The sequence below is a fragment of the Enhydra lutris genome, unplaced genomic scaffold (assembly GCF_002288905.1).
Source record: "Enhydra lutris kenyoni isolate GAN:26980312 unplaced genomic scaffold, ASM228890v2 scaffoldscaffold12, whole genome shotgun sequence".
Lineage (NCBI taxonomy): Eukaryota > Metazoa > Chordata > Mammalia > Carnivora > Mustelidae > Enhydra > Enhydra lutris.
Window position 1 is genome coordinate 4,688,817 of NW_019154096.1, and position 15,973 is coordinate 4,704,789.

At 42.2% G+C, this 15,973-nt stretch overlaps 2 protein-coding genes across 2 annotated transcripts in view; both read right to left on the bottom strand.

Annotated features, from left to right (window-relative positions):
* LOC111145336 (interferon-induced protein with tetratricopeptide repeats 1-like) overlaps positions 1 to 7,515 on the bottom strand; it is a 19,240-nt gene extending 11,725 nt beyond the window's left edge. Inside the window, exon 1 of the mRNA XM_022500175.1 lies at positions 7,428 to 7,515. Coding sequence (XP_022355883.1) covers positions 7,428 to 7,456 — 29 coding nt within the window. The 5' untranslated portion in view covers positions 7,457 to 7,515. The remainder of the gene's footprint in view (positions 1 to 7,427) is intronic.
* The window catches only part of LOC111145335 (interferon-induced protein with tetratricopeptide repeats 3-like), a 12,421-nt gene extending 4,905 nt beyond the window's left edge, over positions 1 to 7,516 (bottom strand). Inside the window, exon 1 of the mRNA XM_022500174.1 lies at positions 7,428 to 7,516. Coding sequence (XP_022355882.1) covers positions 7,428 to 7,456 — 29 coding nt within the window. The 5' untranslated portion in view covers positions 7,457 to 7,516. The remainder of the gene's footprint in view (positions 1 to 7,427) is intronic.
* Between the last annotated feature and the right edge of the window lie 8,457 nt (positions 7,517 to 15,973).

The following is a 15,973-nucleotide window of genomic DNA, read 5'->3' on the forward strand; positions in this document are numbered from 1 at the left end:
TCCCCCCTGTGGAGGTGATGCAGGCTGACATATCAATAAACCAGAGAGATCTTATCAGACTACATTTTAGATTTTTTTTTTTTTAATTTATTTGTCAGAGAGGGAGAGAGAGCGAGCGAGCACAGGCAGACAGAATGGCAGGCAGAGGCAGAGGGAGAAGCAGGCTCCCCGCCGAGCAAGGAGCCCGATGTGGGACTCGATCCCAGGACGCCAGGATCATGACCCGAGCCGAAGGCAGCTGCCCAACCAACCGAGCCACCCAGGCGTCCCTCAGACTACATTTTAAAAAAAGATTTTATTTATTCATTTGACAAAGGAGCTAGAGTGAGCACAAACAGGGGGAGTGGCAGAGGCAGTGGAAGAAGCAGACTGTCCACTGAGTAGAGAGCCCGAAACAGGGCTCGATCCCAGGACCCTGAGATCATGACCTGAGCTGAAGGCAGATGCTTAACCATTTGAGCCCCCCAGGCGCCCCAACAGACTACACTTTTAAGCACTTATTGATAAAGATTCTCTCTCCAAGATGAAACACATTCCAACCCTGTCATATATAAGCTCTGGGAGATGTCATGAAGTGTAGGATAGGCAGAAAAGCTCACTCTACATTCCTGACCCCAGCAGAGGACCGAGAGGATGGAACGCGTCGGCTTATCGCATCATACCACTCCTTCACAGTGCTTGAGCTGGCCATGCTAGGACATTTATGGTAACAAAGGGCAGTTTATTCAGGAAGATAGCCAACTACATAAGTGGCTTCATAATTATAAGGTCTATCGAAAACTGGAACTAAGGTCTGTTGGTTTTTCATAAACCTTCCTCCGTAGATTTCCAGTTTGATTAGATATTTGATACTTGATATCCCCCTGAAATAAGATTTGGAGCAAAGTATATGGGACTGGGAGTCCTGATATCTAGATAAGAAGAAACATAAAACTTAGAGCTGGCATCCAGGGGATCTGCCGTAAAACACTAACGCCCTGGTAGGTAAATTGCTTCCAAATGTAGTATAATGATTAAAATACAAAGGTTTTAAAAAATAACTATAACTACCATAATTTGTTAATGTAAAGACAAGGTAAAAAAGATATAAACTGTGACATCAGAAACATAAAATGTGGGGGGATGGCAGAGTAGAAAGGATTCTTTCAAACTTAAGTTACATCCTTAAAATAATCTGTTAAAAATATTAGATGTTTTATTTAAGCTTCATGGTTACATCAAAGAGAAAACCTGTAGTAAATACACCACAAGGTAGCGAGAAAAGGATACAAGGCTACCACTACTACAGAGAAGCATTAAATCATAGAGGGAGGGAGCAAGGGACTAGGAAGGGAGCAAAGGGATTACAAAACAGGCAGAAGACCGTTAACAAAGTGGCCATAGTAAGTCTATAGCCGTCGAAAATTGCTTCACATATAAAAGGACTAAATCCTCCAATAGAAAGACATAGAAGGGCTGAATGGATGTAAAGAACACGTGCTGCCTCCAGCTTCAAGGACACACATGGACTGGAAGTGGGCGGATGCACAGATGCTCGAGGCAAGCCGACGGGAGCAGGGGTGGCTCTACTCACACCAGACTAAACAGACTTCCAGTCAAAGAGGGAAACAAAGTCATGATGTAATGACAAAGCAGTCGATCCAAGAACGGGATGGGATATTTATAAATGTTTGTGCACCCAACACACGAGCCCCGAACTATGTGAAGCAAATACTGGTAGACCTGAAGGGGACGGACAGCAATACAGTAGCAGGAAGGGACTTCTGTGCCCCTTTTCAACAATGGAGAGATCATCCAGAAAGAAAATGAAGAAGGAGACATCGGACTTAAACAACACTTTAGATCAGATGAACTCAGATGTTTACAGAACATCCTGGCCAACAGCAGCCAAATACACCATCTTCTGAAGTGCTCATGGGACATTCTCTAGGATAGATCATATGTTAGACCACAAGGCAAATCTTAAAACTTAAGAAGACTGAAGTCATATCAGGCATCTTACCTTTTTTTTTTTTTTTAAAGATTTATTTATTTATTTTAGAGAAAGAGAGAGAATGTATGGGGAAGTGCCAGCAGAGGGAGAGGGAGAGAGAGAATCTCGAGCAGACTTCCCACTGAGCATAGAGCCCTATGCAGGGCTCGATCCCACAACCCTGAGATCATGAGCTGAGCCAAAACCAAGAGTCAGATGCTCAACCGACTGAGCCATCCATGCGCCCCTACTTATTGCTTTTTTAAAAACCAAATCCAGGGATGCCTGGGTAACTCAGTGGGTTAAGCCTCTGCTTTTGGCTCAGGTCATGATCTCAGAGTCCTGGGATGGAGCCCTACATCCGGCTCTCTGCTCTGCAGGGCCTGCTTCCCCCTCCCTCTCTGCCTGCCTCTCTGCCTGCTTGTGATCTGTCTCTCTCTGCAAATAAATAAAATCTTCAAAACAAAACAAAACAAAACAAAACAAAAACCAATACCCATTTTTCAGCCTTTCTCACTTAGCAACTTAGCTCATACGTGTTTTTGAAAGTTGCTCTAAATGTTCCTTATATGTTTATGTGTGCAATTTATGAAATTACTGAGCAATAATTAAATCGGATATTTAAAGGGGAAAACAAAGCAATTGGGTAGGATGACTGCTGCAGAAACTTGATAAAGAGAACGTCTAAGTTCACGTGAAACAAGGGTAGTTGAATGCCCTTCCTCTCTCCCTCCCTCCCTCCCTCCCTTCATCTACTAGAAACCACGGGGAGGAGGCAGTCCCTGTGGCCCAGGAAGAGACTCCTCACAGCCTCCAGCTACAGCCGTGAGGTTTTGCGGAGGAAAGCAGGTGAAACTGGCAGTACTAGTCCTTAGGAAATACCCAGATTTAACCCACCGACACCCTTTGCTTCTCTTTCTCACCTTCCTGCATGGTGACCATCTTTGGTGGGACCCACAGACCCCAGTGTAGACGCCACTTCTCTTTTCAAGGCCTAGTCAAAGCCATCACTAGAGTAGAACCTTGAAATGTTCAGAAAGAGACTCTTAACCTCATAATGATAAGAGCAGGAGTTTCCAGGGAATTTCTGAGGCAGCTTGTCACTTGGGATGCTCTGGTTATGGTCCCGCTGACCGCAGGCAGGGACAGGCAGATCTCATGCCCAATTAGTTGGTCAAAACAGGCACCACTCGGGGAGCCCATCACTTTAGAAAGTGAGCCAAGGAACTCTCCAGAGCCATTCTGCTCCCCCTCTGATGTGCACAGGGACCAAATCACCCGAGGACCTTGTGCAAATGCAGATCTGAATTCGGCAGGGGTGGGGTGCTGCCTTTTTAACAACCTCCAGGGATGTCGGACTCAGACCACACTGTGAGCAGGAGTAGTGAGGCTCCAGGAAGATTTCCCTTTTTGGCAGAGATTTCCAATCACCAGGTTCTTATCCTCAAACACCCCTTCAGTGGGCAAGCCATGCTTTGTATCAACGTCCTTCCTGGGCCACCCACTCCCCACCCACTCTGGGTGTCTTGCACTTGCACATACGTATGGTGCAAGGAGCATTTCTTGTGTAGGTGAAATACCCATGGTCCTCTTTAAATACTTATTATTATTATTATTATTTTTTTCCTGGGCCTTGTTTCTGATTTCCTCAGTCTGGATTTCAGCATGCAGGGCCAGCTAGTGTGCACTCTAACAGAGCCCTCAGCTCGGCTGGGATACCCGCTCTCTGCTGCAGTTGGAGATACTGCACACTTTCTCCCTGCTCCTCTTCCCAGGGGAGGCCTGGGGATGATGGCAGGTCGAGAAGAGGGTGCCTCAGGTAGACTCAGAACTGTTTTCCTCCTGTTCTAGGTTCTTCGGCTAGTCTAGTAATTAAACTGACATAAGATAGATGAGCAGGGGGAAAAACTTCAATTTCATATGTGCAGGAGCCCCATAAAAGTATAAGACCTAAAGGCAGGCCGCTGGGGCCCGCAGCCACCTTCAGCTGAGGAGTGGATGGGGGCCTGGGATTTCAAAGCGGTGGGGAGGAATTCCCAGGAAGATGAGCACACGGGGTTGGTGACCAACCTTTGCCCTGCTGTGCCGGCCAGTCTTTCAGATAAAAAGTTATCTCTGGTCACAGCTCCTCTGGAGGGCAGGCCCGCCTATCTGTCAGGCTGTTAAGGGAGAGGCCAAAGTCTTTCTGGAGCTTGCTGGGTCTCGATTGTCTTTGGCTCGAAGTAACCTCCAGTCCACAGGGGCCCATTTTGGGCCGGCATTTCTTCTTCCCCTTTGACATATTTACTCAGTTCTGAAAGAGTAGATTTCCAGGGAAGGGCAACCTTGTTATGAGCCAGAGCTGTGTCATGCTGACTTGGCCCTCAGCACCTTTGCACAGAAGGAAGCACACTTTTGAAATAACCACAACCACCACAACAAAACTCATGGACTCAGTCTTTTCAAGAAACAAGAAACAAGAAAAAAAAGAAACAAAACAGGGGCCAGGACCTCCTGTAACGAGGCTGGGAGGCCCCAGCCCTTTTGACAGGATTTTGCCCAAAGGATCTCCCTCAGGGCTCTCGCAACAACTCCTGCCCCTTCCCACCTGCCCGGTCCAGCTCCCCTGGGAGCACTTCCCTCAGTGTCTTTAAATCAGAACCGGCCACAGACATAAGAATGCTCGAACTGTTAAGATAGATTTATGACAGAATGGGATCAATGTGAATTTAATCCATAAGCAAACACCGAATCGGCATCATTCAGGAAGCTGCTCTCAGGAACAAGATTTGTGGAAAATCTCAACTTCCTCTCAGAAAAGTTGGCCAGATTTACCTCATGATGGCTATTTCTCTCAGTTCTGAAAAGCTGGGGTCTGGGCTGATTTTATTTTCTGCCCGTGGATGGTGGATCAGAAGTAAATGCTGAAGAGGCTACCCCCTCTACCCCCCCCACCCCCACCCCCGGGGTAGCTAGCCTTGAGGTCTGTGCTTTTGTCAAATGGGAAAGGACAATGAGCCTGATGTCACACTATCGAGGAGGTCCCCTCCAAGGAGAAGCTGAAATTGAATGTGTCAGAGCAGAGGTCACCCTCTGTTGGGAGCAGGGTTCCACACAAACTGTTTGGGGGTTTGGAAAAGGGCATAATAGAAGCAGGCCCTAGTCCCAGAGCATCTGTTGCAATCTGGGGGTGGGCTTGGACTCAGGGATCTGCATCTGTACAAGCGTCCTGGGAATTCTGTACCTGCAGGAGCCCCTCCCTGTACCCCATTTTGAGAAGCCACTGCTCCGGAGGGATTTTGGAAAGCAGTTTCCCATGTACTTGTCAGAGAGAATGTATCAACCGACAAGTCAGGCAATCTAGACTAGAGGAAAACGACCACAAGACACCCAGACTTCTGTTCTCTCTTTGACCTGCTCTGGAATATTTATTAAAATCATGTTACTAAGCCTCATTTCCTTACATTCAAATTATTCCTGAATGAATTTCCTTTTTCCTTCCATCCAAATTATAGGAAACCATGCCCTGGGGAGGTCCACCTTTCCTTCTCCTAAGGTGTGGCTCCGTGTGGCTTTGAGAGCCAAGTCCTTCTGGTCCCTGCCCCTTCTCTCCAACAGGAGCATAATTAATAGCCTGAAGACATTCCACCCTTCTGGCCTTTATACACAGTAGGAGACGCTCAGCACTAATGACCCAGCTCTGACGCCTACTCTCTTGGGCAAGTAATTCACCCTCTGAGCCTCATTTTGCTCATCTCGAAAATGGGGCTAATAAAAAAATCACAGTTCTTCCTTCCTCGGGCTACTGGGAACATGATATGAACATGAAAAGGACTTAACAGAGTAGCGCTACCGACTGCTGACCGCCATGATCGCCGGCATATGAGTGTCCTAGTTCTAAGTGAATTTTTCGTGGGGCAGAGGAGGGCGCCCATCAGCCAGCCCCCAGAAACGAGGGGATCCGCCCCCCTCCCAGCTGCTTCTCCCCTTTGGCAATTTTAAGCCCTGCTGGCGAGGAGCAGCCCCACCTGGCCCTGTCCATACAGCCTCTGGGAACAGGGTAGCCTGATGTAGGCATCAGTCCAGGAGAGTCCATAGAGCCCCCGGCCCTCCAGACTTCCTCAGGTCAGGGGCTCCGGACACACCCAAGCACAGGCCTCTGTAAAGCCTCTTGGGCAAACTGGATAACAAGGCACTGGGCAGGGTCATGTTTTCTGATCAGCCCCAGTCATGGAGACAGAAAAGCATAACCAAAGGCACTCGGCAGTGACTTTCCTTTATGCAGCCCATCCCCAAATACCAGCGTGCAGAGCCTTTTGGGGGTGGGGTGTTGCTCTTTCTTTCCTCACTCCCTGAGTGGTCACGGGGATCCTTCCTCCCTATGGGTATTTGATGGGAACAGCTTCTTCTCTCAGCTCTATCTGATGACAGAATTTAAGCATGTCTACATGCATTTAAAAAAAAAAAAAGTGGGACACTTGGGTGGCTCAGTTGGTTAAGTGGCTGCCTTCGGCTCAGGTCATGATCCCAGCGTCCTAGGATCAAGTCCCGCATCAGGCTCCTTGCTCCGCCACTCTGCCACTCTGTCTGCCTGTGCTCACTCTCTCTCTCTCTCTCTCTCTGACAAATAAATAAATAAAATCTTAAAAAAAAAAACTTTGCTAAGATTATACTTTACCTACAATTAAATTTGAAGTGTATAGTTTGATGAATTTGGACCAATGTATACACCCAAGCAGTCACCACCACTTTCTCCTTAGAGACTCAATCCCATCCCCAAAGATTCCCCAGTGTGCCCTCCTGACCAGGGCCACTGGCCTCCACCACCCCGGGCAGCCACTGACCTGCTTTCCATCACCAGAGATGACATCAGTATTAAAAAAGAGATTAGGTCATTATATTTGGAAGGGAGATTGCTTGCTGCTCCCCAGCTCTCACCACAGAAATGAAAACAAGCCCCAAGCTTCTTGTTTTGTTTTTATATAAGATTTCTGGAAAAATGCCCATCTGTAAGAATTGTTTCTTCTACTTCCCACCTTAGACTGATCATATGTTTCAGGACAAAAGGAGTTGAGTTTGCACTACCAATTCCAGCTATACTAATATCTGCTGAAAAGAAATGCTTCCTTTTAAACGGCAAGAAGGTTTGAACCTCTTAGTCCTTCCAAAGTGAACAATCATCAAAAGCCCATAATGAGTAATTCCCCCGAGGTCGCACTTGGACTCTGCAAACTGTGCTGCAGTGGGTCTAACAGTCCTGCCAAACCTTTCTGCTGGTCTGCGCTCCCAGCTAGCTAGGGGAGCATTTTGAGAAGTTCTGAGAGCCTGAGTATGTCCACCAGAAAAAAACACAGAAAGAGAAAGTGCATGTTTCATCTGCGAGCAGCCCGACCACACAGAACCCTGCCCGCACCGAGAAGCTTGGTTTACAAGCTGGATGCAAGATCAAGGGTGCTGACGCCTTCCTGTTACTGACCTCTTGTCTGCAACCTGCTCCTCTTCCATTCTGAAAAGCAAAGCTCCCAGCTGATTCGTTCTTCCGAAAATTTCAGAGTCTGCCTGAACTCAATGCTGAAGGAGCTATATAAGGGCTTTGGGGGTGATGAGGGGTGGTGGGGGTGGGAGGGACCTCAGCTGATGTTTTCTCCCAGCTTCCGAGCGATTACCTCAGTGACAGGGAGGGGAAATGGAAAGTGAAACTGACTGAGTTCAAGAGGAGGAAAAGAAAACTTAATGTGGAAATCTGGGCTGATTCAGTCAAAGCATGTCGTTTCGAAACATGACCCTGAAACTTACAGTTGGAGAGAATGTGAAAGCACTCCCAGGAATCTGAGCGTAAATCTAGGGCAAGTCCCAGGAATTGGCTTTTTTCTTGCAGGTGAACATTTTGTTTTATTTACCTTGTTTGAAAACAAACAAACAAACAAACAAATAAAACATTAAATACAATAAAATCATACAGGTACAAGACACAAAAAAATGTTTTTTAAATAACTTGTTTTTCTATTGAAAATGAAAAGAAAAATTTAGTGAAAAACCTAGAATGAGGAAACACAAAATATAAATGTTACGGTGTTTGTGTGTCACCTTGACTATCCGTAGTATTGAATCCCTAGTATTGAATCAAATGCCAATCAAGGTATTACTTTCAAGGCATTTTGTAAACATGACATATTCAATTGACTTTTGTCTCAAAATCAAAAACTTTTTTTTTTTTTCCTAGAGAGAGAGATTGAGCACTGGGTGTGAGGGGCAGAGAGAGAGGGAGAGAGAGAATCCCAAGAAGGCTCCACGCCCAGTGCAGAGCCCCATGTGGGGCTCGATCTCACGACCCTGAGATCATGACCTGAGCCGAAGTCAGGAGTTGACCACTCAGCCGACTGAGCCACCCAGGGACCCCCAAAACTTTTTTTTAGTGTCGTTGACACACAATATTCGTTAGTTTCGGATGTACAACTCTGATTTGACAAATGCACACATTCTGCTATGCTTACAAGTGTGGCTGCCACGTGTCCCATTAACTTGCATGACAGAGTCACTGACCGTATTCCTTATGCTCTGCTTTTTATTCACGTGACTTACGCATTCCGTACCTGGAGGCTGTGTCTCCCTCTCCCTATCACCTGTTTGGCCCAACCTCCCACCTCCTTCCTCTCTGACAATCATCAATTGTTCTCTGTGTTTATAGTCCCGATTCTACTTCTCATTTGTTCATTTTTTTAAGTTTCCACTTATGAGTGAAATCATATGGTATTTGTCTAAGTCTGATGATTTCACTTCACATAATACCTTCTAGGTCCATCCATGTTGTCTTGGGTGGCACGATCTCATCCTTTTTTGTGGCTATGTGATATTCTTCTTTGTGTGTGTGTGTGTGTGTGTGTGTGTGTGTGTACACATCTTCCTTATCCATTCATCTAATGATGGACACTCAGGTTGCTTCCATATCTTGGCTATTATAAATAATGCTGCAGTGAACGGGGATGCATTTGTCTTTTTGATTTAGTGTTTTCATTTTCTTTGGGTAAATATTCAGTAGTGGAATTATTAGATCACATACTATCTTACTTTTAATTTTTTGAGGAAATGCCATACTGTTTTCCACAGTGATTGTACCAGTTTACATTCCCACCGGCGGTGCACAAGGGTTCCTTTGTTTCTACATCCTTACCAACACTTGTTATTTCTTGTCATTTTGATTTTAGCCATTCTAACCGGTATTAGGTGATTTTCCATTGTGGTGTTGATTTGCATTTCCCTGACTAGTGGTGTTGAGCATTTTTCATGTATCTGTCAGCCATCTGTGTGTCTTCTTTGGGAAAATGCCTTTCAGGTCTTCTGACCATTTTTTAGTTGGATTGTGTAATGTTTCAGTATTGAGTTGTGTAAGTTCTTTATATATTTTGGATATGAACCCATTGTTAGATATAGCATTTGCAAATGTCTTCTCTCATTCAGTAGGTCATCTTTCTGTTTTGTTGATGGTTTCCTTTGCTATGTCAAAAACGCTTAATTTTGATGTAGTTCCAAGAGTTTATTTTTGCTTTTGTCTCCCTTGCATTAGGAGACATATCAAGGAAATGTTGCTGTGGCTGATGTCAGAGAAACTACTGCCTTTGCTCTATTCTAGGGTTTTTATGGTTTCAGTTCTCACCTTTAGGTCTTTAATCCATTTTCAGTTCATTTTTGTATATAGTAGGTGGTCCAGCTTCACTTTTTTGTAAGTAGCCGTCCAGTTTTCCCAGCACCATTTGTTGAAGAAACTGTCTTTTCCCCATTGTATAATATTCTTGCCTCCTTTGTTATGGATTAATTGACCATATAATTGTGGATTTATTTCTGAGGTCTCATTTCTCTTCCATTGGTCTATGTGTCTATTTTTGTGACAGTACCACACTCTTTGGATTACTATAGATTTATAGTAGATCTTGAAATCTGGTATTGTGGTACCTCCAACTCTGTTCTTTCTCAGGATTGTTTTGGGTCTTTGGAGTCTTTTGTGGTTCCACACAAATTTTAGTAATATTTATTTTAGTTTTGTGAAAGCTGACATTTGGGAGGGGGGATGCATCTGTTGTGGCTCAGTTAGTTAAATGTCTGCCTTCGGCTCAGGTGATCATTCCAGGGGCCTGGGATAGAGCCCAGTGTCAGGCTCCCTGTTTAGTGAGGAGTCTGCTTCTCCCTCTGCCCCTCCCCTGCTCATGTTTTCTCTCCCTCCCTCCCTCCTTCTCTCTCAAATAAATAAATAAAATATATTTTTAAAAGATTTTACTTATTCCTTTAACAGATAGGGATCACAAGCAGGCAGAGAGGCAGGCAGAGAGAGAGAAGGAAGCAGGCTCCCTGCTGAGGAGAGAGCCCAATGTGAGGCTCAATCCCAGGACCCTGAGATCATGATCTGAGTTGAAGGCAGAGGCTTTAACCCACTGAGCCACCCAGGCGCCCCAATAAATAAAATCTTAAAAAAAAAGAAAGAAAAATGCTGTTGATATTTTGATAGGGCTTGCATTGAATTTGTAGATTGCTTTGGGTAATGTGGACATTTTAACCATGTTAATTCTTCCAATCCAGGAGCATGTAATGTCTTTCCATTTGTTGGTGTCATCTTCAATTTCTTTCATCAGGGTTTTATAGTTTTCAGAGTACGGGTCTTTCACATCTTTGGTTAAGTTTATTCCTAGGTATTTTATTCTTTTTGATGCAATTTTAGATTTTTTAAAAAAATTTCCCTTTCTGCTACTTTGTTATTTGGGTGTAGAAGCTCCATCCATTTCTGTATTAATTTCGTATCCTGCCACTTTACTGAATTTGTTGATTACTTCTAGTAGTTTTTCTGCAGAGTCTTTAGAATTTTCTATGTATCGTATCATGTCATCTGCAAATAGTGACAGTTTAACTTCTTCTTAACAACGTGGATGCCTCTTATTTCTTTTACTTGTCTGATTGCTGTGGCTAGGACTTCCAGTATTATGTTAAGTAAAAGAGGTGAGAGTAGACATCCTCATCTTGTTCCTGACCATGGAGGGAAAGCTCTCAGTTTTTCACCATTAAGTATGATGTAAGCAAGCTATGGGTTTTTCATATATGGCCTTTACTATGCTAAGGTATATTCCTTCCAAACCCACTCTGTTGAGAGTTTTTATCATGAATGGATGTTGAATCTTGCAAATGCTTTTTCTGCATCTGTTGAGATGGTCAGATGATTTCTATTCTTCATTTTGTTGATATGGTGTATGGTGTTAATTGATTTCTGAGTATGAGCCATCCTTGCCTCCCTGGAATAACTTCCACCAGATCATGGTGAGTGATCTTTTTAAGGTATTGTTGTAGGCATTTTGCTAATATTTTGTTGAGGATTCTCGCTGTTATGTTCATAAGGCATATTAGCCTACAGTTTTTGTTTTTGTTCTTGTTTTTGTTTGTGGTGTCTTTCTCTGGCTTTGGTGTCAGGATAATGATGGCCTCATAGAATATATTTGGAAGCATTACTTCCTCTTCTATTTTTTTGGAATAGTTTGAGGAGAGTAAGTTTTAATTCTTCATTAAATATCTGGTAAATTTCCCTCTGAATCCATCCTGTCCTGGACTTTTACTTTTTGGTAGTTTTCTGATTACCAATTCAATTTTGTTACTTATAATTGATCTGTTTAGATTTTCTATTCTTGGTTCAGTTTTGGAAGATTGTATGTTTCTAGGAATTTATCCATTTCTAATAGGTTGTCCAGTTTGTTAACATGTAATTTTTCATAGTGCTCTCTTATAATCCTTTGTACTTCCGTGATGTGAGTCATGATGTCCCTCTCATTTTTAATTTTATTTATTTGGGTACTTTCTCTTTTTGATAGGTCTCAGGGTTTGTCAATTTTGTTTACATTCTTGAAGAACCAGCTCTTAATTTTATCGATTTTCTCTATTGTCGTTTTAGTCTTTGTGTCATTTATTTCTACTCTGATTTTTATTATTTCCTTTCTTCTACTTACTTTGGGTTTTGTACTTATTTTTCTAGTTCCTTTAGGTGTAAGGTTACATTCTTTGAGTTTTTTCTTGTTTCTTGAGGTAGGCCTGTATCTCTACATACTTCCCTCTTAGAACTGCTTTTACTATCCCCCAAAGATTTTGGACGACTGTGTTTTCATTATCATTTGTCTCCATGTATTTCTTTTATTTCTTCTTTGATTTCTTTGTTGACTCATTTGTTGTTTGGTGTCATATTGTTTAATCTCCATGTGTTTGTGGTTTTCCCAGCTTTTTTCTTGTGATTGATTTCTAGTCTCATACCATTGTGGTTAGAAGAGATGTATGGTATGATTTCAGTCCTCTTAAATTGATCAAGTCTTGTTTAATGCCTTACATGTAAGGCATGTTTTTGGATGGAATATTCTGTATGTGTATACCTGTTATGTCCATGTGGCATAATATGTCACATAATCATTCAAAGACATTGTTTCCTTATTGATTTTCTGTCTGGATGATTTATCCTTTGATGTGAGTGGAGTGTTAAAGTCTCCTGATATTATTGTATCGCCATCAATTCTCTCTTTATGTCCATTCATATTTGCTTTATGTGTTTAGGTCCTCCAGTGGGTGTGTAGATATTTACAATTGTTATATCCTTTTGTTGAATTGATCCTTTTATCATTAGGTAATGCCCTTCTTTTTCTTGTTAGAGTCTTTTTTGGTTTGTTTTTGCAGTCTTTATTTTATTATATATTTTTAAAGATTTTATTTATTTATTTGACAGATAGAGATCACAAGCAGACAGAGAGGCAGGCAGAGAGAGAGAGGAGGAAGCAGGTTCCCTGCTGAGCAGAGAGCCTGATGTGGGGCTCGATCCCAGGACCCTGAGATCATGACCTGAGCCGAAAGCAGAGGCTTTAACACACTGAGCCACCCAGGCGCCCCTGCAGTCTTTATTTTAAAGTTTGTTTTATCTGATATAAGTATTGCTACTTTGCCTTTTTTTTTTTTCCTTCTTCTTCTTCCATTTGCATGGTGAATGTTTTTCCATCCCTTCCCTTTCAGTCTGTATGTGTTTTTAGGTTTGAGGTGAGTCTCTTATAGGTGACATAGGTGGGTCTTATTTTTTTATCCACTCTACCCTCCTATGTCTTTTGACAGCATTTAGGCCATTTATATTTAAGTAGTTTCTACACCTAACATAGGGCTTAATCTCATGACCCTAATGTTAAGAGTCACCCACTGTACTGACTTAGCCAGCCAGGTGCCCCTAGGCCATTTACATTTAAGTAATTATTGATAGGTCTGTACTTATTGCCATTTTGAAATTTGTCTTCTGGGTGTTTTTCTAGATTTTCTTTGTTCCTTCTTCTCTTGCTCTTTCTTTGTGGATGATAAGTTTCTATAGTGTAATGTTTGGCTATCTTTCTCTTTTTTGTTTGTGTATCTATCATAAGTTTTGTGTTTGTGGCTACAATAAAGTTCATATATAACATCCTAAGTAAATAGCTGTCTATATTAATTTGGTGGTCATTTAAGTTCAAACACATTCTGGAAAAAAAAGAAAGAAAAAAGCTCTTTTTTCTTTTTCTTTATCACTTTTTCTTCCCTTTTCTACATTTTATGTATACGTTGTCATATTTTACATCTTTTTTTTTTAAAGATTTTATTTATTTATTTGACAGAGATCACAAGTAGGCAGAGAGACAGGCAGAGAGAGAGAGAGGAGGAAGCAGGCTCCCCGCTGAGCAGAAAGCCCAATGCAGGGCTCAATCCCAGCACCCTGGGATTATGGCCCAAGCTAAAGGCAGAGGCTTTAACCCACTGAACCACCCGGGTGCCCCATATTTTACGTCTTTTAATCATAATTTTCTTATGTCTAATCACAGTCATTTCCTTTCCACTTAAAGAAGTCTCTTTAACATTTCCTGTTAGGCTGGTTTCCTACTGATAAACTCCTTTATCTTTTTGTCCAGGGAAACTCTTTATCTCACTTTCAAATCTGAATGATAACCTTGCCGGGTAGAGTATTTTTGGTTGTAGGTGTTTCCCTTCAGCACTTTGAATATATCATGCCACTCCCTTCTGGCCTGCAAAACTGCTGCTAAAACATCAGCTGATCACCTTATAGGTTATCCCTTGTAGGTAACTTTTTGTTTCTCTCCAGCTGCTTTTAAGATTCTCTTCTTATCTTTATCCTTTGACATTTTAGGTATTATGGACCTTCTTGGGTTCATCTTGTTTGGAAATCTCTGTGCTTCTTGGACTTGGCTGTTTCCTTCTCTAGGTTAGGAAAGTTTTCTGCTATTATTTCTTCCAAGTAGGTTTTCACACCTCTCTCTCTTATTTCTTCTGGGATCACCGTATTGTGAATATTTGTTTACTTGATATTGTCTGAGAGATCTCTTCGTTTTTCCTCATTTTTTTAAAATTATTTTTTTGTTTTGCCATGCAGCCTGTGTGCTCTCCATTACCCTATGTTCTAGATGGCAGATACCTTGTCCTGAATACTCTCGTCTATGGCTGATGCTCTGTGGTGTGTTTTATATTTCAGTTCTTGTATTCTTCAGCTCTGACTAGTTCTTTTTAAGGTTTTCTATCTTTATATTGAAGGTCTCACTGAGCTCTTCCATTCTTTTCTCCAACCCAGTAAGCATCTTCACAATAATTACTCTAAATTTTTATTAGGTGGGATACCTACCTGGCTCAGTCAGTAGAGCATGTGACCCTCAATTTCGGGTCATGAGTTCAAGCCCCATGTTAGAGCTACTTAAAAATTTTTTTAAAAATTCTTTATCAAGCATGTTTCTTATCCCTGTTTTACCTAATTCTTATCCTGAGTTTTTTTTCTTGTTCTTTTTTTTTTCTTTTTTGGAGCATATTCCTCAGTCTCCCCATTTTGCTTGACCTTATGTCTGTGGATTAGGACTAAACTTGAAGGCATAGTCTTGTCAATAATGTCCCCTTTGTAGATTATGTGCTTGGTGGCTTTTTCTGGCTGGCTGGAGCTGTGGCTGTATATGCTAGTCATTGTCTTAAACGGTGGCTTTTTAGAAATGTCAGTCAGAGAAAGACAAATACGATATGATTTCACTCATGTGTGGGATTTAAGATGAACATAGGGGAAGAAAAATAAAAATAAAATAAGATAAAAACAGAGAGAGAGGCAAACCACAAGAGACTCTTAACTATGGAGAACAAACTGAGGGTTGCCGGAGGGGAGGAGGATGGGGGGTGCTCTAAAAGGGTGATGGGTATTAAGGAGAGCATGTGTTGGGATGAGTACTGGGTGTTGTTATGTAAGTGATGAATCACTAAATTCCACTCCTGAAACCTATACTACTCTGTATGTTAATGAATTTCACACTAAATTTAAATAAAATCTTGGAAGAAAAAAATAGTGGTTTTCTACAGAAAGAAAATAATGATAATGATAAGAATAAGATTAAGAATAAGAATAGAAGAAGAAAAGAAAAGAAGAATGGAAAAAAGAAAAAAGCAGAAAAGGAAAAAAAAACACAACAAATGAGAACAAAACCAAACCAAAAATAACACAAATTAAAATAAGACAAGACAAATTTAAAAAAATGAAAAAGTAAGATAAAATACAAATTAAGAAAAAAATTTTAATTAAAACCAAAACAAAACATAAAAAGAAAAAATACGCCATAGCTTATTTTCTGTCTCCCAGCAACACAGATGTTGGTAAGGTTACAAGCTCTCTGTGGAGACTAGACCCACCACTTACAGCATCGAGACCCTGTTCCACTCTGGGCTTTTAAGATGGAGGAGGAGAGAGCAACCCCACAGTTCTTTGGCTTTTATAAACTCTGGCATTTTTTTCTGTGTCTCAGTGAGACCAGAGCTGGTGTGGGCTTGTGGACCCTGGGCTTGTTGAGGTTACGAACTCCCTGTGAAAGCTGGACCTGCCTGTGATGGTGTCCAGACTCTGCCTTAAGGTGGGGTGAGAGCATAAACCATAAACCGTATTATGGTCGTCCCTCTACCCCAGAGTGTTCTCCCAGCTCCTCTGCTCCTGGGCCATCTCACCTTGTCTCTTCCATA